Source organism: Symphalangus syndactylus, chromosome 9 (assembly GCF_028878055.3).
Source record: "Symphalangus syndactylus isolate Jambi chromosome 9, NHGRI_mSymSyn1-v2.1_pri, whole genome shotgun sequence".
NCBI lineage: Eukaryota > Metazoa > Chordata > Mammalia > Primates > Hylobatidae > Symphalangus > Symphalangus syndactylus.
The window spans coordinates 96,875,782-96,901,893 of record NC_072431.2 but is presented as its reverse complement, the minus strand read 5'-3'; the positions used below and the strand labels follow the sequence as shown (position 1 = coordinate 96,901,893).

The following is a 26,112-nucleotide window of genomic DNA, read 5'->3' as shown; positions in this document are numbered from 1 at the left end:
TTAGTAAGCACTTCCACTATAGTCACTCAATGAGAAATGTCACCATATTCGTTTCTGTGTGTTGAGAGATCAGATACCTTCTGAAACTTACTTGTTGATGGAATAAGATATAATTTTACACTAAAATATTTCACAGAATATATGGAAAACATGTATGGTATCTTAGGATGAAAACAGTCTTTTGAATTTTCCTTAGCTAGCTGATGATTTTGAACTCAAGGTTAGTTTGTCTGGAAGCATGATATATTTATCTGTGAAAAAGAAACTTTCAGGAAATTGTGTCTGAAAAGAGTGTTAAAGACCTCAATATCTCTATTTAGAGTTTAAAAATACAACTTAACTTCTAATTTAACCACTTTTAGTCCATGCTCTTAAAGTGCCCATTCCATAAATCACCCTATCGTTTGCCAAATACTTGCCATTTATAGATCAATAAAAGTCCAAAGAGGTTAAGTGACATTCAAGTAACACAGCAAGTGGCAGGATCAGGAAAAGATTTGAGGCTTTTAATTTCTAGTCTTTTAGCTCTAAGACAATTAGCTGGTTCTGCTCTGAGATCAGCACTATCCAATTTAAATGGAGTCCTCAGGTGTGCTTATAAAAGAGACAAAAAGAGACAGTTGTCTGGCCTGGATGAATCTGTGCACTTTTTTTTTTTGAATAATGCTTATTATAGAAAATGTCTGATTTAGCAAAACTGTTTGTGTCATTCTTTAAGAAGAAATGTAAAAGTCAGCGGAGGAAAGGCTGAATGGAGCACATCTGAAAAATGTAAAAAGTTGATTTTTTGAATGAGAGAAAAAAAGTAAAAGATAAAAACAGGCTTCTTTTAGTATTCTTGAGAATGAAGTTTTCAGAACAGGGTTCCAATGTACCTGTTTGTTCATTTGATCCATAGATTTCTTCTTTGAGAGTATATGGTATCAGTATATATAATTAGACTTTCATTTAAATTTCTAGTCCATTTGTGGAATTACCACTTTGGGGAGTGTTTATATTAACTATTCTGTGCCAATTTTTCTTTGTGGAAAATCTTTCTCTGATTTTTGCTAAAATAAGTAACAAACAAGAAGCTAAAGATTATAGCTAATGGTCTAGAACAAAGGATTAGAATCCAATTCTGGCAGAAGCCAAATGAGTTACAGTGAATTTGGCACAGGGTGTAAAAGGAACTAGTCTCTGTTAATTGTATGTCCCTGTTTGTAAACAGGTGTTTGCCCAAGGGGAGTACACTTGCACTTCTTTTCAAATGTTATGGAACAGTAATTCACTGGAATACGTGAACATTCTCAGTTTCACACCCCGAATAGATTATGGCAATTCTTTTAGTACTCTGGGCTCAGTGAGTTTTATTAGCAGCAGAAAAGATGGGATTCCAGAAACTGTAGCACCCCCATTATTTGGTGTTTCTGAGTTTAACTGGCAGGCTGTTGTCCTTGTCTTTAATTAAATTGCTTCTCAACCCAGTGTCTTTGAAGGACAGCTTTTGTGAAATGTGTCAAACACTAGGGCTTTTTTCTTTTCTGCCATGAGGCTTGTTAGCAGCAGTGGGAATGAAGTTAGGGGATCAGGAGTACAGTGTTAAACCAGTTATTAAAAGGGCCTTATTGCCAATTACTGAAGACGAAAGAAGAAACACTCAAGAAGACAAAACCAACTCCTTTCCATTGAGATCCCTCTTCCCTTTGCTTGTTCTTTAACGCCAGCCAGAATCTTGCGGTATTGTTCTGTTTGTTTTAACTATCATGTTTTATTTTGCTCAGCATTTTGGAAATTTCTCTAGAGCTGTGGTTCTCAATTGGGAGTGGGATGATTGAGACTCCAGGACATTTGGCAAAGTCTGGGGGCATTTTTGATTGTAACAGCTGGGGAGAAGGGAGAGGCTACTATTAGCATCTAGTAAGTAGAGGCCAGTGATGCTGCTAAACTTCCTACAGTGGGCAGAGCAGCCCTCATAGCAAACAAGTATCCAGCCCAAAATGTCGACAGGGCTGAGGTTGAGAAACTGCTCTATAGGAAGAAATTAAAAGGCATTTAAAAGAAGTGGCCAGTCTCTACAAATTCATAGGCGGTTTGTGCAAGCAGATATTCAAAATATCTCACTCAAGGTAGCAAAGGCACTGAAATGTTTTTGTTTTGAGCACTTCCTTACTTTCTGGCACTACAGGATGCTCCAGGTTTATCCTGTATATCTCTTGCCCCGTGCTGGAATCAGCCATTTCTCCAAGGAGCCCTGGTCTTTTTATTGAAGAAACCAAGATCTAGGCATTAGGCGTGCTTATTGGAACTTAGTTTTTTGAACTCCACAATCTAAGCTTAATTTGTTAATGAGACCAGTTTTTAAAACTTGGTCTTTACCATATATTATATAAGTGTACTTTAAAAATACTTTTCTTATGTTTGAGGTTACATGGAACATTCTAATTACCCAAGTAATATTGAAATTCAAAATGAATTTTTATAAGTTAAATGAAACCTGCAATAACATGGATTGTAAAATGTATTTCTTTTATAATATACTGATGGTATTTGATACTACTGTTACTTTAAAGCAACTGTGTTATTGAACACTTTTACCACATGTAGTTTTATTTAGTTTTATTTCATAGCCTCCTACAGCTGAAAGGCACTTAATCCTGCCTTGTCTACAAATCGATAATTTGTTCTGAAATGTGTGAAAATCTACAAAATGATGAACCTGGCTAACAGAGTTCTATTTTGATTTAAGTTAAACTGATAGTCTTTTGTTTGGGTAATGTTCATATCTCTGTAGAAATTTAAGATTTAAATCCTCGTAAGATGGTTTCTAGAATTTCTTGGCTTTATCTTTAACTGCTTTGCTTATTTCAAAAACTCTCTTCTATGCCCATAATTGATTGACATAACCTGTCAGGGTTTTCTCTTTAAGTAGCATTGTTGATTTTTAAAACATTTTAGGTACAAGGGAAAATAATTTTGGTTTTAAAATGAATATTTTCTCTTATTAAATATTTTTTATGTACTGAAAAACTCTTTAAGATTTATTTAGACAAAATTTTATGTTTTATCACACTTAAACAAGCAAAATAATTTGTTCAAGGTATTCTTAATTTTTTTTCACATTCAGAGTCTATTTGGGATCACTTTTAAACTTAGAATTGTCAATGTCTGGCCGGGCGCAGTGGCTCACGCCTGTAATCCCAGCACTTTGGGAGGCTGAGGCAGGCAGATCACGAGGTCAGGAGATCGAGACCATCCTGGCTAACACGGTGAAAACCCGTCTCTATTAAAAAATACAAAAATTAGACGGGCGAGGTGGCGGGCGCCTGTAGTCCCAGCTACTCGGGAGGCTGAGGCAGGAGAATGGCGTGAACTCCGGGGACGAAGCCTGCAGTGAGCCAAGATCGCACCACTGCACTCCAGCCTGAGTGAAAGAGCGAGACTCCTTCTCAAAAAAAAAAAAAGGAATTGTCAATGTCTGTGTTTTTCCAAACATTACCGTCCTCTATGTCATCAGAAGTTTTGGTGATGTAGCATTTAAAAAATAATTTGAGATGAAATTCACATGACATAAAATTGATCATTTTAAAGTGAAGAATTCACTGACATTTAATGCATTCACAATGTTGTATGATCTCCACACCTATCTAGTTCTAAACCATTTCCGTCACTCCGAAGTAAAACTCCTTACCCAATAAGCAGTTTCTTTCATTAACCCATTTCCCTAGACCCTGGCAACTACCAATCTGAGTTCCCTCGCTATGGATTTATCTTTTCTGGATATTTCATATAATTGGAATTATACAATATGTGATCTTTGCATCTGACTTCTTTTACTTAGCATAATGTGTTGAAGGTTTACCCACTTTCTAGCATGTAGCAGTACTTTATTCCTTTTTATGGCTGTATAATAGTCCATTATGTGGCTGTACCATGCTGTTTTTCCACTCATTCATTGATGGATGTTTGGGCTATTTCCACCTTTTGGTTATTGTGAATAGAGCTGCTATTAACATGTGTGTACGTGTTTGAGTACCTGTATTCAGTTCTTTTGGGCATACACTAGAAGTAGCGTGGGATCATATGGTAATTCTATGTTTAACTTTTTGAGGAACAGCCAAGTGGTCTTCCACAGCAGTGGAATGATTTTTAAAAGCTATTCCTAACTTCATGTTCATTATCAAAATCAAAATGCTCAATTTGGAAACGTACTTTCCTCAATGCTTTGATTTTTGTTATTAAAAATAGATTAACATATCCACCACTTTTTCCAAAGTTACTTAAAAAAAAAAACTTTGGATAATTTCCATATTCATCTCAGGAGAGTTTATAAGACTCTCAGAAAAAGATTCTGGGCTTTTAATTTCTAGTCTTCTGCTCTAAGACAACTAGCCCTTCCCTAAGTTAGCAGAAGTCAATTTAAATGTTTGGGCACAGTATCTACTTTCCATATGACTTCATGAAAATGAAACAAAAATTAAAAAATTAGGCTGAGTGTTCAATAACACTTTATATGTTTATGGAGTTAATAAATATTTACTCTGAATAGGAAAAAAGAGATCTGCATTTGACAGTTACCTGTGAAATAGAATTAATTTTTTTCTTCTTTGTCATGTTGCTGGAGTTTTTGAAGATTTGCCTAAAAAGATAGTCTTTTAGATTGGGCCCTTTTAAGTTCACACAGCATATCTCATTACCAAGTACATTCAGAAATAGTGTTTGAATTCTGCAGTTTTTAATTTTAGCAACCAGCAGTCAGTTTGTATTGCTTTCTAAGTGCTGGTGAAGCTAATTCTTCCCATATTTAAGGTCATTTTAATTTCATTTCTTTATTTGACATCTTTATGATATTCAAACATGAAGATGTATAGTTTTTCCTTAGGGTAGGAACACTAGGTTAATTATTAAATAATAAACTAAATCAAAATCTAAAACCTTGACTCTAGTTTGATTACACAAGAATGTTTTATTGGGATAATACTTGGTTCCTTGTTAGCTTCTCCTATTATGAAATGTTCTCATTCTATTAAACATATAAAATATTCCAAATTTGGATCATTAGCCATGACTGTCTTTTATATCCCAGATATATTTACATTTGAAGTTGGTCAGGCTTTCTTTGTAATCATTTCATTGATTAAGGAAATATGTAAAGTTTTTTTGACAAGAAATATAATGTCAGTATGTAAATGCAGTAATATAGTTGAGACGTGGCATTGGAAGATGGCACAGAGTAAATTTAACTCTAAGTTGCCACAATAATTAGATATCAGAAATGTTCCCCCATGAATGGCTGCATATTTCTAAAAACACTCTAGGGTGACAGTAAAAATTATTACAGTAGATTGATTTGGAAAATCACAGTAGCTGAATTTGAAACTGTAAACGTTTCTAATGTATGTAGTTCACATTATTTCTCGCAGTGACAGAAAAAGTGGTGGTAAGTTCTACTTGCCGTTAAATGAACTTTAAAAAAATGAACTTAGGCACATGCTCTTGGAAAATATTTAAATATTCTGAGTGGGTTCTTCCAAACCTACGCCATACAAATGAGGGATATTATTCAGAATAAGTCAAATTCGGGTTACCCAGGAAGGGCGAAAGGACACATCTTGGATGGGCAGCTCTTTTTGCAAAATGAGATTGGTCTTCTCAAGAAACACTCAAGAAGCCATACTCTGTCCACTTTTTAAAAAATGAGTATTTAAAATTAGGAAATATTTAAATGAAACCTGAATGAGTAGATTAACTGCAATCATTTTGCACGTTAAACATTTTAGGACTTAGGACAGTAGGGACAAGCTAGGAGAAAATGTGTGAATGGGTGAAATAAGGGTGTGTGCTCAGCTAAATAGATTTGGGGGGGCCTGGAAGGTCTGCCTAAAAAGTAATGGACTTGTAGTTTGATGAGATTTGCCAAGATTTTTTAAAGGGAGTGGTATACCCAGGCTCTCTTTGTATTTAGTTGTCACTGCCAGAGGATTGAGGCTATTATGCAGCTGAACAGACGATCAATTAATTGACAAAACCAAACCAAAATCCTTGCTTAGCGTCACGTAGACCAAAACACAGACAGGCAACAGCTTAGATTTTCCTTTTGTAACCAATTGTGTTGGCATTGTGTATGCAGAAGTGAAATAGCGAAGGGAGTTTCTACATTAACTTTTTGATAGGGGGAATGCCTGCATCTTGCTCTGTAGATCCAGTTTCAGTTAGGAAACTTGTGAAAGAAAAAAAAAAAATAGTTGTCTTGTTTAGATCAGTGGGAGAAATGGGTCCAAAAGTACTTCTTTGTTACAATGATCCCTTCCAGTCTTAAAAATTCTGTGATTCTAGACTGTGAGTTTATACAGTATCTCTGTGAGCCAGGATGTGCTTTTACACTTCTCTTATTAGCCTCTTATTTTTGTCTGAAATAAAGCTAATCAGATTCCTCTACAATGGAACAAGTTTCAGCTAGTACAATCAGATTTATAGCAACCAGATTGTAAACAAAATTTTAAAATCATGTTTTTCAAGTATTTTAGACAGTTAAGCTATTCCGTTTTCCAAAGCAGAAGAACTTTACATTTACAAATGTAAAGTTCCTACATTCACTTATGGAAAGATTAAACTTAAAATTTAAATTTGATCTCCTATCAACCCACCCCTTTCTGAAATTCTGAGTTGACATTTATGTTTTATGTGGGTATATGAAAACTTTAAAATAATGTAATATTTTTCTGGATGTATCCATTGCCTGTTGTTCAGTGAGGTGGACAAATCTTACAGTATAATGTCCTTAAGTATTTTTAGGTGTGCTAATTTTAAAATACAGTATATTTTGTGCTTTTAAATGGCAATTCTAAATTTTTTGTTAAGTTAAAATCACACATCACTTATAATATATCCAAATTTGTGTAATGCTTACTGAAATTCGTTTTATAAATTTGACTATCTGCTTTGGTTAATAGGATTGCTTAAAATGCTAATATACTTGAAAAACATTAGCTTTATTTAACTAAAGACAGACATTATCAGAAAAGCTAGGTCAAGATAAAACAAACATGAGCCTTATGAAAATAAGGGAACTATTTTTTGGTAACCTGGGGTAATTTTAAAAACTAAGGGTTGTAGGTCAGAAGATTTGGGATTTCCTGGTTTTCTACTTATTCCCTGACTTTATTTCCTCTTCTGTAAAATAGTAATATCTCTTTTCTTCATAGTAGGCAGAATGAGAATAATAAATATGTAATGGATATGAAACTGAAAAACTTCTTTACAATTATGTAAAGACTTTTTTGGGGAGGGAGTGAGGACTAGTTTGCTTTAAACTTCAGTTTTTCACCAGAATTTTTGAAGGTCTCCATTTAGATGATCCAAATGATAATGTAATAACATCTGTTCAATAATTTTTTTCCTACTGGAGTATAGGAAGATACACTAATTTTTTCAGATTGTTATGTTAGGTTGTAAATAAAAAGTGCTAGTGATTTCATTCTCAGCTTTTATATTATATATTTAATTAATATTTGATATTATAAAGCACATTTATCAGTTAATTTTATTATATTCTCATGAGTCCATTACATAACTATTATTATAATGAACATTTTACAGACGAGGAAACCGAGACTTAGAAACACTTTCTTTTAAATTTAATTTAATTTTGAGATAAGGTCTTCCACTGTCACCCAGGCTGGAGTACAGTGAGTACAGTGAGTCATCATGGCTCACTGCAGCCTTGATATCCTGGGCTCAAGCGATTCTCTCATCTCAGCTTCCTGAGTAGCTGGGACTACAGACGCGTGCCACCATCATTCTTTTTAACTATTTATTGTTTTTTTCTGCCAACCCAGGCGCTACTGATGGTATGTCAGTTAATCAGATGTTATAATTTAATTGCTGATTATGTTGTTCTTTAATAATTTCGTTGGTTCTTCCATAAAAGCCAGAGTTCCTGTATGTGTCTCAGTTGTTTTGCAGCATGTAGAGATGGGATCTGTGGTAATTCCTGTTTATTTTGCTTTGGAGGTAATACTTTTTGGTGCTAGAAAGCTAGTGTCTGTAAGGAAAAAAAATAACCATGATTTATTCTTTTTTTTTCAGCTTCCTTTCATTAATGCTTTCATAAGGCATATTTATTTTATGATCATGTAAAACTCTTCCCAATGCACATCTCTTCTTGGGGTGGAGTTGTAGTGGGTGGGGCACTGTGAACTGCACACCTGCAGAGGAATGCCAGCAGGGTAAACATGAATGTTATTGTGCCCAAAGTACTTTAGTTAATACAGTGAAGGATTGTTCCTTCTTTGGCAGTTTCTTATATTAAAAAGATAAAATGAACACTCTAGAAATATTAACTGATTTCAGGACACTCTTATTCTCTCAAAAGTGTCTGGTTTTGAATTATAAATCCCTTTCTGTGACCTGTCTAGGTTTGAATCCTGTCTGTCACTTATTAGTTGTATGCCCTTGGGCATGTTACTGTCTATATCTCAGTTTTCTCATCTGTAAAGTATAGTAACAATAGCCTCATTTTGTAAGGTTATTGTATGGATTGAGTTAATACATATAGATACATATTTATTTAGAACAGTGCATGGCACATACTAAATGCTCAATAAATGTCAGCTGCTATCACTGTATATTATTATTTTCTTGCTTTGTTGCTGACAGTTAACTGGACTATTAACTTGAAAAAATACCCTTTATAGCAATAAAAATGATTTCATTTCTTACTATATTTGATGAACTATAAAAATAAATCAAGTTGGTATAAATCAAGGAAGATCACTTAATTAGTAGTAGTGGTAGTCTTTGTCCCCCAGCTTTATTGAAGTGTACCTGACAAATAAAAATGGTATATATTTAAAGTATATAACATGATTTTTTGATATATATATGTATATATGCACATTGTGAAATGGTTACCACCATCAAACTAGTTAACATGTGCATCAACTCACAGTTGTGATTTTTTTGTGTGTAGTGAGAAAACTTAAGATCAACTCTCAGCAAATTTCAAGCGTACAATACAGTATTATTAGCTATAGTCACCATGCTGTACATTAGATGTTCAGAACTTATTCATCCTCCATGAATAGGTGCTAAACTTTCGTACTCTTTGACCAACGTTTTCTCACTTCCCCCACCTTCCAGCCCTTGACAACCACCATTCTACTTTGGCTTCTTTAGATTCTACATATATGCGAGGTCGTGCAGTATTTGTCTTTCTGGGCCCGGTTTATTTCACTTAACGTAAGATTCTCTGGGTTTATCCACGTTCTTGCAAATGGCAGGGCTAACTTCTTTAAAGCTGAATAATAATCTTTTGTGTATGTGTGTGTGTTTACATACCATTTATTCTTTATTCATTCATCTGTCTGCAGACACTTCGGTTGTTTCCATTTCTTGGCTGGAGTAATGATAGTCTTGAAAAACACGAATTAATTACTGAGTGGAAGAGTAAGAATCATGACATCACATTTCAGATCCTTAAAAGTCAGAAAAACACTGGAAAAAAAGAGGGATAAATGGCAGTTGAAGGGTCATTTTGTAACCAGTAAAGAATAGGACAATACCAAGTGTTGGTAAGTCAGAGGCAGATACAGAGGGAAGTCCGGTGGCATGAATTTGACCAAGGAACCTTGTCACAAGCATGGGTTTATTAGAGGCTCTGCCTCAGTGTGGAAAGCTTGGAGGGGGAGAGGGGTATACGCAGAGGTGAAGGGTGAGCCCGTTTCTGATATAGCTTCCCAAGTATCAGGACCCCTTCCTCCCACAATACACATTCATTCATATTCATTCATTCATTCATTCATTCATTCATTCTCTCTCTCTCTCTCTCTCATGACAACCAAACTCCTTACTATGACAACTGAATAACAAACATTCAAGGACTGTTGATCTTTAAAGAGAATATGGGTTACCTTTTCTGTGGGGGCAGAGGATATGACTGAAGATGGTCTGAAGACATTTACTGCACCCATCCTTAGAGATGGGGACTTGATTCTGGGGGGAAACATTCCATGTAGTATCTCTAGGTTGTCTGCTTGCTCAGTTACTGATATTACCAAAACATCTCTTTTAGTTCTAGTTTGTTACTAGACCCAGAATGACATGCTATCTCCTTGTTTGTATCACCTTCCAGGTCTATTTAAAACCATTAGAGGGGGGCCGGGTGCGGTGGCTCACGCGTGTAATCCCAGCACTTTGGGAGGCCGAGGCGGGCGGATCACGAGGTCAGGAGATCGAGACCACGGTGAAACCCCGTCTCTACTAAAAAATACAAAAAATTAGCCGGGCGCGGTGGCGGGCGCCTGTAGTCCCAGCTACTCGGAGAGGCTGAGGCAGGAGAATGGCGTGAACCCGGGAGGCGGAGCTTGCAGTGAGCCGAGATTGCGCCACTGCACTCCAGCCTGGGCAACAGAGTGAGACTCCGTCTCAAAAAAAAAAAAAAAAAAACCATTAGAGATCCCAGACCCTGTGTTATCTCCTTTGATTTTCTATGAGGCTGGACAAAATTTAACTTTAATTCATTTGTGATTTCCTATTCCTAGTTTACGCAGATAAGTCTGTTAGTTCATTTGTATATTTTTTGCACTTTGACCTAATTGGCTTTTTTTTTCCCTAATGCGCTCCTTTTTCACTAATTCACCAGTTCGGTGGGAACCCCTCCTCTACCTCCACTATTGTAGTTGTTTTATAACTACTCTTTATATAATGTGTTAATCTTCTGTCTTACCTAAGGACACAAATTGCACATAACATTAGATCATCCTTAGGTGGTAGAAATTAAATTGAGAATCAGAATTAGCAGTGAAAAAAATAGGTATTTCTTGTACTGAAAGATAATAAATGATATGGATCTTTTAGTCTGTAGAAATTCTAACAGATTCTGAGTAGTTGGGGTGCCTAGGTGAAACACTGATGAGGAGAAAATGTGACACTTTTTGTTCATGTGGGGGAGGAAACAAGTGATAAGAGAAATCAACACAGTGCTGAAGCTGAAATCTAAATATGGAATTAATTCACTGAGTTGGCCTGGACCCTAGCAGAAGACCACATGGTCACCTTTAAAATAATTTTGTTCATCATTTTGCTGATAATTGATCAAGCCTGCCATGTGTTCTGTGATCTAAAAGTTGAAGTGATTATTTATTTTTTAGGGAAAAATTTAGCTACTGGAAGATACATATGTTCTTTTACTCTGGTGTTCTAGAAAATAGTGGGAGGAAGAAGATGAAAAGAGGGAGATCAGGGAGTAGATAAAATAGCTAGGTAAAGTAGTGGGGAAGAAGACTCTCCTAGAATTAATGAAGGCCATGTGGACACAGTGAGTCAAATCAAGTTGTCTCAAGCCCAGATATTTTTCAATACTTTTAGAAAACTGTTCTAATGGCTTCATTTCGTGTTCTACAATGGAGGCTGACCCTATTACACAGTGATAAGTACTTAAGTCCTTCATTTCTGATCTGCATTCAGAGACCACTCTGTTTTTATTAATGTAGAATAATGGTACATATTTATGGGATACATGTGATATTTTGATACATGCATACAATGTATTAATGATCAAATCAGGGTAATTGGGATATCCATCACCTCAAATATTTATCATTTCTTTGTGTTGAAAACATTTTAAATCTTCTAGCTATCTTGAAATATATAACAAACTATAATCATCGTACTGTGCTATCAAGCACTAGAATATATTCCTTCTAACTGTATTTTTGTTCCCGTTAACCAACCTCTCTGCCTGCCCTGCTCTCCACTATGCGTTCCAGCCTCTGGTAACCATCAGTCTACTCTCTACCTCCATCAGGTCAACTTTTTTTAGTTCCCACATATGAATGAGAACATGCAATATTTGTCTTTCTGTGCCTGGCTTATTTCAATTTAATGTCCCCCCAGGCTCAGCTATGCTGCTGCAAATGACAGAATTTCATTCTTTTTTTGTGACTGAATGTATTTCATTGTGTATATGTATCATATTTTCTTTATCCATTCATCCATTGGTGGACACTTAGGTTGGTTCCATATTTTGGCTCTTGTGAATAGTGCTGCTTTAAACAGGCATACAGATTTCTCTTCAATCTACTGATTTCCTTTTTTTTTTTTGTCAGAGACTACTTTTTTGAGAAGTCATCTGCTCTTTTGGAGGTTTTATTAATAATCACTTTTACAGTAGAGTAGATTGACTGTGCATTGGTAAGTAGTGTCAGACTGGTCATCACCCCATTCAGTAATTCATTGGTCGAATCTGAGGGATAATAAAGAGACTGAGGAATGCATTGTTTGCCAAACCACCTTAGCCCAGAGTGGATGAGTAGTATTTCTGTACCAAGTGCAATGAGATAAAAGATTGTCCATGTCTGGGATGCCATAAATTGTAGCCCATAATGTCTTTTCCCCCTATCTAGGAAGAGAAGACCCGTGAAGTAGTCAGTAAAATCAGTGTGCGCAGATATCTCTGTTTTTGGACAATGAGTTCATGGACTTTATAGCCATTTTCTTCATCAATATCAATTTTATTTGGCCAAATATCTGTGGAATGTACTATAATATTACAAAGTCCTATCTTTCTTTAGATAGGAGGGATATCATTACTAAATAAGATGGAAAATGGTATAGAAATTGATAAGGAGTAGGGGAAGATATTTTTTAACTAAGATGCAGAATGAAATGGTTGACTAAGTGGGAAAATATCTGGAGGGTTAAATGAACTACAACAATGCAATATCTATTTGAAACGCTTTTTATTTTTGCAAAACTAAGCAAAGCCAAAAAAGTAACCTTTTTGCATCAAGCACCTCACCCCACAACTTTCCCAGCTGTTAAAAAAAGAGGAGAACAAAGAAAAGAAAGAAAAAGAAAGCTGCCTGGCCCTTTTTGTTTCCAGAAAGCATGTAAACCTGGTTTGTAACTCAAAGCACCCTGGGGTATTTTCTTTGCTTCCACTTTACCTCATGATATGACCTTGAACAAACCAGCTGGCAATGTTGTCTTGATTTTCTTAAAATAATATCTTCTTTTTCTCTAGAGTATATACTTATGAGCACATTTAAGTTTTCGTTATTTTAATTACTGTAACTATTAATAGCAGATGTTGGTGTGTTAAATTGAATTTGTTCTGAGAAAGTCTTTGTTGGGCTTGGAACTAGAATGTAAGCTCTTCGAGGGTAGAGGCCATGTCTTATTCATCTTTGGAACTGAGGACTTACTACAATGCCTGGGGTTATGGCAGGCCCTCAAGAAGTGCTTATTGTACTAAATCCGACTGTGGTACTACTTTGCCTTTTCATAACAATATAGAATTACAAGAATATTTTTTCCAGATTTTTACATTTATTTTCATATTAGTTTCCTAGATTTTTGTAAACATTGAACACCAGCATCCTTTTTTTTTCTCAGATAAAATGATTTGATACAGGTCACTCAATTATAGGGAAGCTAGAATCTAGGTTTTTTATTTTTAAAAAATCACTTCTGGACCTTCTAAAAGATATTTATTTTTCTATTGCTATTCAGCTTCTCTCCCTAAGCTTCTAATGTAGACTCCATTTCTACCCCTTCACTTTTTTACCTCCCCTATTTATTGTTCTCTTGTGGATTATCCTCCAATTTTCCTTGAAAATAGCAAGCTTTGTTCCTCTATTGATATGTACAGTGCCAACGATCAATGATGAATTCTCTGTTTTCAAAGCTGTACTGGATTTATGTCTCAGCATAATAGACTTTAGAAGATGCAAAGCCAGGGAGGCAGAAAATACTTAGTGCCTACTCACCGTGGGTTATAATATACTACCTCTGAAGGATTTAAAGTCCACTGTAGAAGAGCAATCACACACAAGCTCACAAGGCAACACATGAATAATACAAGAGAATTCTTGGGCCAGCTGTGTTCTGTGGAGACCTGGGCAGCTAAATGGACATCCTGAAGGCCACTCATTCAGGGGGGGTGTCCTGGGGTTAGAGGACAGATGATGAGTTTTGAGTAGGCTTTTCAAAAGATGGGAGGGATAGAAATCAGCTGAGAAATAGGTAGTGATGATACATAGTAGATTCTATAATGTCATGATGCCACATACTGATACAGGTTCATTTTCCTGTGGATTATTCATTAACCAGTCTTCAATGTGACATCTTCACATGTGGAATAATCTGACACTTTTAGCTGGTGTCACTAAAAAGTATGCTTTCCTTCAGCATCAACTTGGGCAACTTTTTGTTGTTCCAGTGGCTAGTTATCTAATTGCTGACTTATCCAAGCTGTTTCTCCTGTTTCATCCTCCTTTTACTTGATTTTTAAATGTACAGTCATAGTGGGATGGAGGAAGAAATGCTGCAAGTGATGGTCTTTCATTTATTCTAAAATTGTTACCTATTTGTAAAGAAGTTGGTGAGGTTTAAAAAGAGTTGGCCAAAATGAGATGTTGGAATTGATTTTGGCTTTATCATTCATTAGTATTTCTTATCTTAGCATAAAAAATGGCAAGTTGGCTGTTCATAGAATCAGAGCATCATTAGAACTCCCTGAGGGTGGAGTTTGTGACTTGTATCCCTTGCTACATGTATAGTCCATAGTAGGTGCTCATAACTGCTGGTGGAACAACATTATGACTAGAAGGGAGCTTAGAAAGGCAGAAACTGAGGTCTAGAAAGTTTAAGGGCATTCTCAGTGACAGAAGCAGGACTGATCCCAGGTCTCCTTAGCTGTCTACTGTGCTTTCCACCACACCACATTGCCGGAGGCAATGGCAGTGTTAGCTGTGTAGAGCCCAACAGCCATGCTGGAAACTGTGCCCAGGGACAGTAAATCAGAGGCAGCTGGGCAACAGAGGGTTCTTGCCAAATTTGTAAAGGTTGGTTGTCAGCAAACCAGAGCAACAGAACCATTTTTGAAAATTTCCATTTAAAGTGGAATTTTCAAAACCATCAACTGCCACCAGGTCACTAAAGTTGATTTTATGGGAAGCCAGGGTTCCGCACAGCTGGTAGAGCAGACTGGTAATGGTGGCTCAGGCTGAGGACTTCTTCAGGCCAGATTACCTCTGACCACAAGTGCCTAAAATTACTCATTAGGGATTGTTCTCCTAGTCATTTCTTAGGGCAAAAAAAAAAACCCCACTTTCCTCTTAGGGCCTTTTGACTGACAGAGAAACTTCTAGAGGAACATTTATTCATCTCATCTTTCTGTAGGCTCTGACTGAGAACTAACGAAGTAAGCCAGAGGGTGTAGGAGTGATTGCTCAAGGATAAATAGTGACTCTTGCAGAGAAATGATATTTTTATTTCTTCAGAGGCAATAGGCATATCTAAAGCACTGTGAAGACGTCCAGGTGAGTTTATTAAGTTCTGAGGAAAAAGAAATAGATGAGGAGCAGATGAGAATCTTGGATAAAGGCCTAGACCTTGATTATGGAGGATTTTATTTATTTTTTGATATTATAGTGGATAATAGCAAAGCAACATTCATAAGGAGGATCATTTTCCAGAAAAAAATTTAGCACTGATTTCTTATGCAATACTTGAGAAAATGTCTCTCAGAGAAGATTCTGGATCTAATTCTAGTAAATGGGCCAAATGTAATAAGTAAGCTTGAAGCCGAGTGACTGCTCAGATCTAATTAGATGAGGACATGATGGTAGATAACATGGAGGTTAGGTAGTGTTTATAGACAGGCTGTCCCTAGTAGGCCTGGCATTAGTTAACTGCTTGAGAGATTCTTTAGCAAAGAGGTAATTGTAGAATACATCGACAAGCAGAGTTTATAGTTGAAATTAATGGCATATTTAATTGTGTAAGCTATTTGGGCCAAATGGCCTCTTTTTATCTTGTAGTTCTTGGATCCTAACATACGGTAGCATTTGCCCCACTCTCTCAACCACCCTTACTTTTTTCCTGTAGTGAACATGTATACTTTATTGCTTGTGGAACTTGCCACATGATAAACATTGTCAACAGTGTCAGTGACCATAACCACAGAACAAATTGCTTTTCCACTTGGTCAAATATGTAATAAAATGATTCATCCCAAGAACTCTTCTTCATGGTGACTTGGCTGGGTATTGATCTAGCTCCTGGATCCAACCTCTACCTTACTTCAGGCCCTAAGTTGACCAGGTGGGCCCCGGATGGCCCTGCCAAGCTCCAGCTCTGGGATGGATTCTTCTTTGAACTTGGGAAGACTTTGTCATTCATGAAATTGGGACCATCCTTGGCATGTTAGTTTTGAAAGATTATGTCTTCCCCTACCAGTTAGAAATTAATGAAGATAAATCTCCAAGGAAGAATAGTATTTTGAAAAACAAAAATGTTGCCTACAGACTAATGTATTTTAAATAATTTCATTCAAATTAATTGGCTATACAAGTATCTGCATGCAACAATTCCCCCTCTCCCACTCCCCCCAACCCCCGCCCTGAGACAGAGTCTTGCTCTGTCACCCAGGCTGGAGTGTAGTGGCACAATCTTGGCTCACTGCAGGCTCCGCCTCCTGGGTTCAAGCAGTTCTCCTGCCTCAGCCTCCCGAGTAGCTGGGATTACAGGGGCCCGACACCACACCCAGCTAATTTTTGTATTTTTAGTAGAGACAGAGTTTCACCATTTTGGCCAGGCTGGTCTCGAATTCCTGACCTCATGATCCGCCCTCCTCGGCCTCCCAAAGTGCTGGGATTACAGGCTTGAGCCATCATGCTCAGCCAACGTTTTTATAAATACTAGTTTTTCACACAGCAGCTTATAAAATCATTGTATTTGCATGGTAAATTACAGTTTCTATAATATTTTCATACTCTTGACTTTGATTCTAACTAGATTATCTGTCTCTCCTCTGCATTTCCATAAAACTCTACAAACTTCTATGCTATGTTTCCTTGTCTTATAATTCTCTGTGTGTATTTATCACTTTCCCCACCAGACATAAGCTACTCAAAGGCAGGGAATCATATCTTATTTATTTTTTTGTCTCTAGAACCTAGTCCAATGCCAGGTTCATTATATATTATGATGATGCATTGTATACTATGTAAATATATGCTGGGCTCTATTCTGTGGAAAATGAGGTTGTTTACACTTTGAAGATTTTAAATATCTATTTGGATTTGGTATATCACAAATTCAAATTGGTTAAAATCCAAATTGTGGTCTCTTTAATTGCTGTTGATTTCTTGGAGAAAATGATTTCAAGTATACTGAGCTTGTGCTGTGTGTTCCCTGTGGTGAACCTTTGATTATATTTCTGCCATGTGACCTGTTAGTTTAAATTGCTCTGGTTACAATGCAAGAGGAAGTAGTTACTCTTCACTATTGTTGGGGGGAAAATTTAATTTGCTTCAAACCAGAATTGTTTTACTTTAACGTTTGTATGGATTATGGATCCAAACATACATACACTAAAACAGACTTAAGGTAATTAAAAACTTCTGTGGTTATTTGGATTCAGCTTCCCCGACTTGTCTTCTTATCCAGTCTTTTTGCCCCTTAACTTTAATTTTTTTCTTATTACTCAAGTAATACAGCCTCACTATGGGAAAAATTTTTAACATATAAATATCAGGTTCTTTCCATGTCTCACTTTCCTTATCTTTGGAATATTGTTTTTGCTTTAACCTGGCTTTCCTTGTAATTGCAAGATGGCTGCTGCAGTTCTAGTATCACATCCAGACGATGTGATATCCAGAGGAAAAAGGAGTACATCCCTTTCTGTCTATGCTCCTTAAAAATACCTTAGAAATAAGGAATGCTGGCCAGGCGCGGTGGCTCACTCCTGTAATCCCAGCACTTTGGGAGGCTGAGGCGGGTGGTTCATGAGGTCAGGAGTTCAAGACCAGCCTGGCCAAGATGGTGAAATCCCATTTCTACTAAAAATACAAAAATTAGCTGGGTGTGGTGGCAGGCACCTGTAATCCCAGTTACTTGGGAGGCTGAGGCAGAGAATTGCTTGAACCTGGGAGGTGGAGGTTGCAGTGAGCCGAGATTGCGCCATTGCACTCCAGCCTGGTGACAGAGTGAGACTCCATCTCAAACAAACAAACAAAAAGGAATGCTTTCCCTAATGTCCCACCTTCATGTCCAGCAACATTCATCTTCCATCCTATTGATCCTAATAGTCTGCCTTCCTAAGCAATCCATTCCTAAACCAATAACTGGCAAGAAAAATAAGATTACCATGATTGGCTCTAGGGGTTGGCAAACTTTTTCTTAAAGGGCAAGATGGTAAATATTTTATGCTTTGCAGTCCATCTGATCTCTGTTGCAACTATTCAACTCTGCTATAATAGCAACAATAGACAATAAATAAATAAATAAATAAATAGATGTGGCTGTATTTTTGTAAAACTTAATTTACAGAAGCAGGTGGTAAGCCCATGGGCCATAGTTTGCTAACCCCTGGAACCTTAGACCAGTAACTCTGAAACATTAGCATTTGTTAGACTCAACTGGGGACTTGTTAAAATACAAGATCCCATCCTGGTTGCTGGTTCAGCATATTTGGGATAGAGCCAGTGAATTTGCATTTCTAATAATTTCCCAGGTAATGCTGAGGCTGTGAATTCAAGAACCTCACTTAAATATATTTCTCTGTTGTGGGGCTATCCTGTGCATTGTAGGATATTTCACAGCATCCCTGGCGTCTACCCACTAGATGCCAGTAGCCACCTGGCCTCTCCTCTAATATGATGAGAAAAAAAAAAGTTTGAAATATCGCCAGATGTTCCCAAATGTTCCCTAGGGGACAAACTCTCTGATTTCTCCCTCTCCCTTAGACATAGACTTTTCAGATATATTCCCTGGGTCTGGGAAGAGGTTCACCTTTCCTTGTAGCATGTGGGGAAGGAGTGTATACAAAATCACTCTGATGTAAAGAAAGAGCGAGAGAAACGATTGTTGGACAGGCAACCAGCAGTGTCTACTGCAATCACATCATAATTCCTGAGAACAAAAGACTTCACTGCCAAAATGTTCTAGAAAATGGAACAAGAATACCCACCTTCTAACATTTTCTGAGACTAGAAGAATCTAATCGCAAAATTGAAGAAAGTTCAGAGTCTGGTGCAATAAATACAGAGAGGTGGTCAATAATTAATAAGTAGAATATCCCATCAAGTAAAGCCTCAGTTAAAGGTGACATCTGCATTTGGGTCTTTTAGAATGTTTTTCCTGCAAAGGTTGTAAAAGAATTTTTTTACAAAATTTATAAAATTTTGTAAAATTCTGTTATACTTTCAAAAAGAACATTAATAGAATACAATTGGTTTTCTATTTTACATAAGTGAAATATGAAAAATCTGGTGAATTTATGGACTTTTTTTTTTTTTTTTGGCTTAGGGAGGTTTTAAATCTTGGATAGTGTTGGATTCTGCTTGGACTAATTGTATAGGTAACAAAGCCATGGTAGAAACCTGTGTAGTTACTCTGAGCCATTCCTCACCCTTCTTTGGCTCTGCTCTGTATCTTAGAGGGATGCAGGCATTTCTCAGGATCCACGTCAGCTGGGAGGCACTGGGAGGCGACTCCAGGGCAGTAGGAATTTTGAAGTCGGTGTTGCTCCATCGCCCTGTCTGCCTTGGGCAGCATCTTGGCCATGGCTGCATCTCCTCCTTGGCTCCAACCCCCTTTAAACAAACCTGGACCCCTGGGCTGTGATAGCTTTGTCTCCTCCCAGTATCCCTCCAGCCTGAGGGAGTGGCATTGGCTTCCTGCTGTTGCTAATCTCTAGGTTAGCCCATCATCCATCCCGTCTTACTTCTCAGCTCGCTCATTACCTACTAAACCCCACATCAAAGTCCCTCAATTGTACATACTCAAAATGGTTTGTTTTCTTTATAAACTCATGCTGATATGAAACTGTCAACCCCAACCGTCTTGTCATATAAACCTAAAAGATTTCTATCTTGTTATGAGATTTTGTTGTTTTTAAAATAAAGTGTAAATTAAGTATGTATATAGATTGTCAGTAGTAATTTATATTCTAATATATATCTTGATGGCTTGATAGCAGATATCTTGTTAGTGTCTGATTCCTATAAACATAAAAAGAAGTTTAAAAGTTGGTAAATTATTTCACCTGGGGACCCATTATAGCCTAATGACAAAGAATACCAGTTCTGGAGTTGAACTGCCCAGATTCAAGTGGGCTCTTCCACTTACTAGCCTTGTGGCCTTGAGCAAAAGATCTAACTTCTTTGTACCTCAGATTTCTCATCCATAAGATGGTGATAATAAAGGTACCTATTAGGTCTCAAAGTGGTTGTTGGGAAGATTAAGGGAATAATACACTAAAAGCACTTTGAGAAGTAATTGGCATATCATTAGCACTCAATAAATACTAGCCATCACCGTCATCATCATTGTTGTTACCCTTATATTCTAGCCATAACTGACTGAGCCAGGCAGTCACTTTGAAGAACTATAGCCCCTAAAAATGAGTTTTCTATAGGAAATAAGGGTGAAAATGTATATCAAAGAGAAAAGTCCATTTGAATGTATCCTCCCCCAGACACTTCTTTTTCCTTCTAGTTTGTTTACTGTGCATCTGGCTACTTCAAAGCATATATAAATTAACACAGAGATGCATACCTTAATATCTCATAATAGAGGTTATTATTTTTTTAAAGCTTGTATGAATGTAAGGACTTCAATTTTAAGAGAATAATGAAGGCTCTCCCAATCACATGGATTTGATTAAGCAGTGGCAAGTACTGGCTCAGGTAGAACTTTTAGAAGTTCAGAATTAGAAGTTCAGTTCTGACTTAACTTTCCTACTAGTTGTTTTTCAGTGTCCTGAAGCACCATGATTAAGTAAGTATAGCATTAGGTTGTTCACCATAGATATATTGTCGACCGTAGGCATTTAATCATGGAATAGATGCAGTGAGCTTCTAGAAGGGGGTTAACTAATTCGTTAAAATATGTGTGCTGACCACTAGTTGTGTGGTGCCATTAGGTGGAATAGCCATCAGAAATGGGGTGGAAGTATCATTTGAAACTTTTGGATTGTGTTGTCTTTTGTTTGGTATTGTTTGTTGGGTTTTTTGGAAGAAGAGAAAGGTTTTCAGAGAGAAATGAAAAGCCAGAAAGTGTTAAATATGACTTATTGTGAGGGTTAGGACATATAAAGGGAAGGAAATTGTATGTCTCTTGCTACAAGGCAGTAGGTAGTTTTTCTTGACTCTGCTAGGAATTCCAGATCTGTGAAATAATAATGGTTGTGGGCCATTAAATATGAAAGAGGTGATGAAAGGGGAATATTAAAATTATAGTTGTGAACCTTTTTTTTGAGGTCAAAGACTCCAGTGGGATTCTGAAAATGTTGGGCTCTTTCCTCTAGAAAAATGCATAAAAACATGCAAAATGTTAGTTTCAGTTTCAAGGGGTTTACCAACACCTGGGGCCCATTCTTGGGCCCAGGTTATAAACCTCTAAGCTAAAGGAAAAGCTAGGGGTTTTAGGAACATGCCAATATATGTAATTTTATTATTCATTTGGGAAGCAATTGGGAGCCACTCTAGTTTTCTGATTGTGGAATTGGCATGGCCATGGTAATTCTTACATTTCTTATAGAATATTTCTGTTAGTGGCTGATGTAAGGTGCAGTAGAGTTAAAACTAACTGAAAAAAGTAGGAATTTCAAATATTCATCTAGATAAATACAAAAAAAGCACATTAAATGTAATTTTATTTCAGAATGAAGGGTGTTCTTATCAAGAGCTTTGCTCTAGTCAAAACAATCAGGAATATTTGTTAACAATTTATCTGTAATTTTTTTTTTACCTGAGAGGTGGTGCCAGGTTTTTTGTTTGTTTTCCTTTTTATTTCACATAAATCAGAACATAACTCATTAGAGCCAGATATTTTATTTTATAACTGTTTGTGAACCTTCATTTAGATACTCTTGACATGTCTGCAAAACAGTCAATATAGTTTGTTCTCCCAAATAGGCAGGAGAAGTAAAGATGATGTTAGTGGGGGGTTTTTTTTTTTTAACAATTTAAATATGGTGCTTCTGTTTCCCTTGAACACAATTTGTATTTGATTGATAATGTTGCTTTACTGTTCATTTACTGAATGCTGTCATTCCTGAAATAAAAATTAGCAAGCAAACTAGGCTCAATTCAAGGTATGGCTATAGAATATAGCAAGCAGTTCTGTCTTTTCAAGGCTGAATATGTCTTTTTTTCTTTTTCTTCCAACTTTAATTTTAGGTTCAGGGTGTACATGTGCAGATTTTCTACATGGGTAAATTGTGTGTCCCTGAGGTTTGAGGTATGAATGATCCCATCACCCAGGTAGTGAGCATAGTACCTGATAGGTAGTTTTTCAACCCATGCCTCCTTCCCTCCCACCTTTAGTAGTCCACAATATCTATTTTTCTCATCTTTGTGTCCATGTGTCAGTGTTTAGCTCCTGTTGATAAATAAGAACATATGGTATTTAGTTTTCTGTTCCTGTGCTAATTCACTTAGGATAATGGTCTCTAGCTACATCCATGTTGCTGCCAAGGACATTATTTTATTGTTTTTTTTATGGCTGCATAGTATTCCATGGTGTATATGTGCAACATATTCTTTATACAATCCACTGTTCAGGGGCACCTGCATTGATTCCATGTCTTTGCTATTGTGAATAGCATGGCAGTGAACATATGGGTAAATGTGTTATAGAATGATTTATTTTCCTTTGGGTATATACCCAGTAATGGAATAGCTGGGTTGAATGCTAGTTCAACTCTCAGTTCTTTGAGAAATCTCCAAACTGCTCTCCACAGTGGCTGAACTAATTTACATTTTCACCACCAGTGTATAAGCATACCCTTTCTCCACATTTTTAAATACTAGCCATTCTGACTGGTGTGACATGGTATCTTCATTTTGGTTTTGATTTGTATATCAGTGATGTTGAGTGTTTTTTCATATATTTGTTGGCTGCAGGTATTTCTGCTTCTGAGACGTGTCTGTTCATGTTCTTTGCCCATTTTTTAATGAGGTTGTTTGTTTTTTGCTTGTTGATTAAGTCCCTCATAGATTCTGGATATTAGACCTTTGTTGGATGCATAGTTTGCAAATATTTTCTGTCTTTTTCAAAGGATTTCAGAACATTGAGTGTCAAGCTTGTTGACTTTTTGCCTAATACTGCTAAACTCATCAGGAGAAATCACAGCATTGTTTTTATATAGCAATGCTCAGTAGAGAGGAAAGTCTATCAATGAAGGTTTTAGGTAAGTGGAAACAACTTAGAGATATGAAGAACAGTTGTAATGATTAAAACATTCTTCTACATTCTTATCAGAAGCTTGAAATTACTAGTGATAGTCAAATTCTTATTTCCCAGTGTTAACAACAGCAGCAGCAGTAACAATAAGTTATTATTTATTTTGTGCAAGGCTCTATACTAGTTTCTAGCAATACAGAAGAAGGATAAAGAGGGTCTTTATTTGTAAGGAATGTAACCATTAAATGGGGAGAAAGACATGTCCCCTAGAGTTAATTACAGTGCAAGAAAGCATAGAGTAAGTTTTGAAATGAATAGCATAGGTAATAAATAAATAAATGGCAGAGGAATTCTGATCTGGGAGTAGACATTATGGGCAAGAATGTCTTATCAAAGCTTCACAAAGGAAGTTCTCATGATGGATGCCACATAGGTTTCTGTCATGTATCTTGACCTAATGTTAATCTTATTTTTGTGTTATCACTTGCTTAGGTGTCATTCTTGGCAATTAGTTGGTAAGTTGCTTAGGGGCAGGGCTGGTGTGTATATTGTTCAACTCTAAATCTTTAGCATTGATTCATAGATGTATAGGAATATATGTTGAATGAATGTCATATGGTTAGGCTTTGTGTCCCCACCCAAATCTCATCTTGAATTGTATTTCCCACATGTTGAGGGAGGAACCTGGTGGGAGGTGATTGGATCATGGAGGCAGTTTCCCATGCTGTTCTCATGATAGTGAGTTCTCAGGAGACCTGATGGTTTAAAAGTGTTTGGCAGTTCCCCACCCCCAGCTGCCCACTGCCATGTAAGAAATGCCTTGCTTCCCCTTCACCTTCTGCCATGATTGTAAGTTTCCTGAGGCCTCCCCAGCCATGTGGAACTGTAAGTCAATTAAGCCTCTTTTGTTTATAAATTATCCAGTCTCAGGGAGTTTTTTATCGTAGTGTGAAAATGGACTGAGACAGAATGAATAAGGGATACATGAATGAAGAGGTGGGACTTGTATTTAACCTTGAAGGAAGGGCACACAAGGATTATAGGCAGAAGGAAAAATACAAGTTAATGTATGGTAGTGGGAATACTCAGAGTATGGATAGGTGATGAGTGATCCAAGTTTGTTTTGATGAAGAGGCTAATATAGGAGAGTAGTATAGGTTGACATTGGACAAGATAAACATTTGCAAGATTGGGAAGACATTGAATATTGTTATTAAATTACTCCATAGCATGGGTAAGACCTATAACTTCGACATGTATTTCTCTATAAAATAAGGGTAGGAAAAGATCAGTGAAGAAATACAACTACAGAAAATGATATTTCAGAATTAAATTATGTAATATGATATTATATAATGTTGCATGAACTAAGCAGTGTACAAATTTACATAAATATGCTTATGTAATACAATGTGATGAATATGAAATACAATGTAAATTTGTATACATGTCCATATATGTGTAGGTAGTCTTAGAGAGAATTGTCTGAAAAGGTGTTTCCCAAAATATTAATACTGTAAAGGCTCTCTCTAGGTAGTAAATAATTTTAAGTGATCTTTTCTGCCCTTTTTAAATTTAGCTGAAGTCTGTTTCTGTAACCTAGGGGTGATTTGTAGAGGATGCTCTTGTTTGGAGTGGAGAGGAAGAAATAAATATAGGGAGATATTTTAAGGGCAGAATTGAAAGGACATGGGGTCTTAATAAAGGGGATAAAAGTAGAATTTTTAGGTCTGATTTTAAGGTTTCAAGCCAATTGGCATAATTAATTGCAAATTGGGAGGGATGTCGTCCTGTAATTTGGGACGTTTTTCCTGGGAAAATTGGCTTATTAATGTCCACATCTTGAACTATTATGTAAACACATATAGCAGCAACTGGACTAGTAGTTAACAGTGTCTCTAATCAGGTAGAGATTGGAGTAATCAATCAGAGGGCTGGTACTAAAGTGTGATTTTTTTTCTACCACAGAACTCAACATTCTTGAAAAGTCAGACAGTCAACTCTCACATATTCTTTAGGAGAATGGGAAAATACCATTTGTTCTCATTTTAGAGACTGATAAAGCAAGAATTAGGAAAATGGAGAAAAGGACAGTTATGTTCAGGTGCTCACTGAGTGGCAGAGGGAGGGCCTTCCTGCTGGTTGGCTACCATGTTGCCTTGGATGGGGGAACACATCCATCACTGCTGCTCCTGTATCCCACTGTGATTGGTTCTCTTGTTGTAACTCTTCTCTTATTTTTTAATCTGAATAAAAAAAGGACTTTGTTTCCAAAGTCTGTCATGGCCTGTTTTTTAGGTTTAACTAATAACATAGGGGAGATGCCATGAGGGATGGCTCAAAATAGGAAATACAATTGTATAATTGAGACAAAAAGGGATATCCTGGAAATAATATTATGTTAGGTTAGTAAGTTGTAGAGCTTCTAATTATACGGGTATTTTCTCTCCCCTAATTACTAATTTTAGAAAGCATTTCTTTCAATTTAAGAGTTAGCCTTAAATTTGTCTGCTGAAACTATGTTAGAAACCACATATTTCCAGTTCAGTTGGAATTATATGGTATTAAATCTGTAACTTTCCAGGTTCTATAGACTGGCAGAAATGGGTTTAAAGGATTGGTGCTTCAGTGATTTTCAGAGGAAAGTTCCTCCCATTATTCTGGCCATTCATACCTTACTATTTCTGTTTCTGGGCTATTCTGGGATAGAAATGGGATTGATTCCTATGAATGGGAATCATTTCCCATTTACTATGAATGGGAATCATTTCTCATTTACTACGAATGGGAATCATTTCCCATTTACTATGAATGGGAAATGGGAACTGTCCTATGAATATAAGTATGTTAGTTATGTCTATTTTAAGAGTGGATTAGTAAACTAGATTCTGGATAGAAATTTTTAAAAGGGGCAATTTTACATTTTAATCTCATAGC

At 36.6% G+C, this 26,112-nt stretch overlaps 1 protein-coding gene across 18 annotated transcripts in view; it reads left to right on the top strand.

Moving 5' to 3' along the window:
* BBS9 (Bardet-Biedl syndrome 9) overlaps window positions 1-26,112 on the top strand; it is a 517,916-nt gene that overhangs the window by 328,540 nt on the left and 163,264 nt on the right. Inside the window, exons 20-21 of one of the 18 annotated variants that reach the window (XM_055293465.2) lie at window positions 23,051-23,182; window positions 25,144-25,345. The exons of the other annotated variants lie outside the window; for them this stretch is intronic. Coding sequence (XP_055149440.1) covers window positions 23,051-23,140 — 90 coding nt within the window. The 3' untranslated portion in view covers window positions 23,141-23,182; window positions 25,144-25,345. Of the gene's footprint in view, window positions 1-23,050; window positions 23,183-25,143; window positions 25,346-26,112 lie in introns of those variants that run through there. 18 annotated transcript variants of the gene reach the window in all.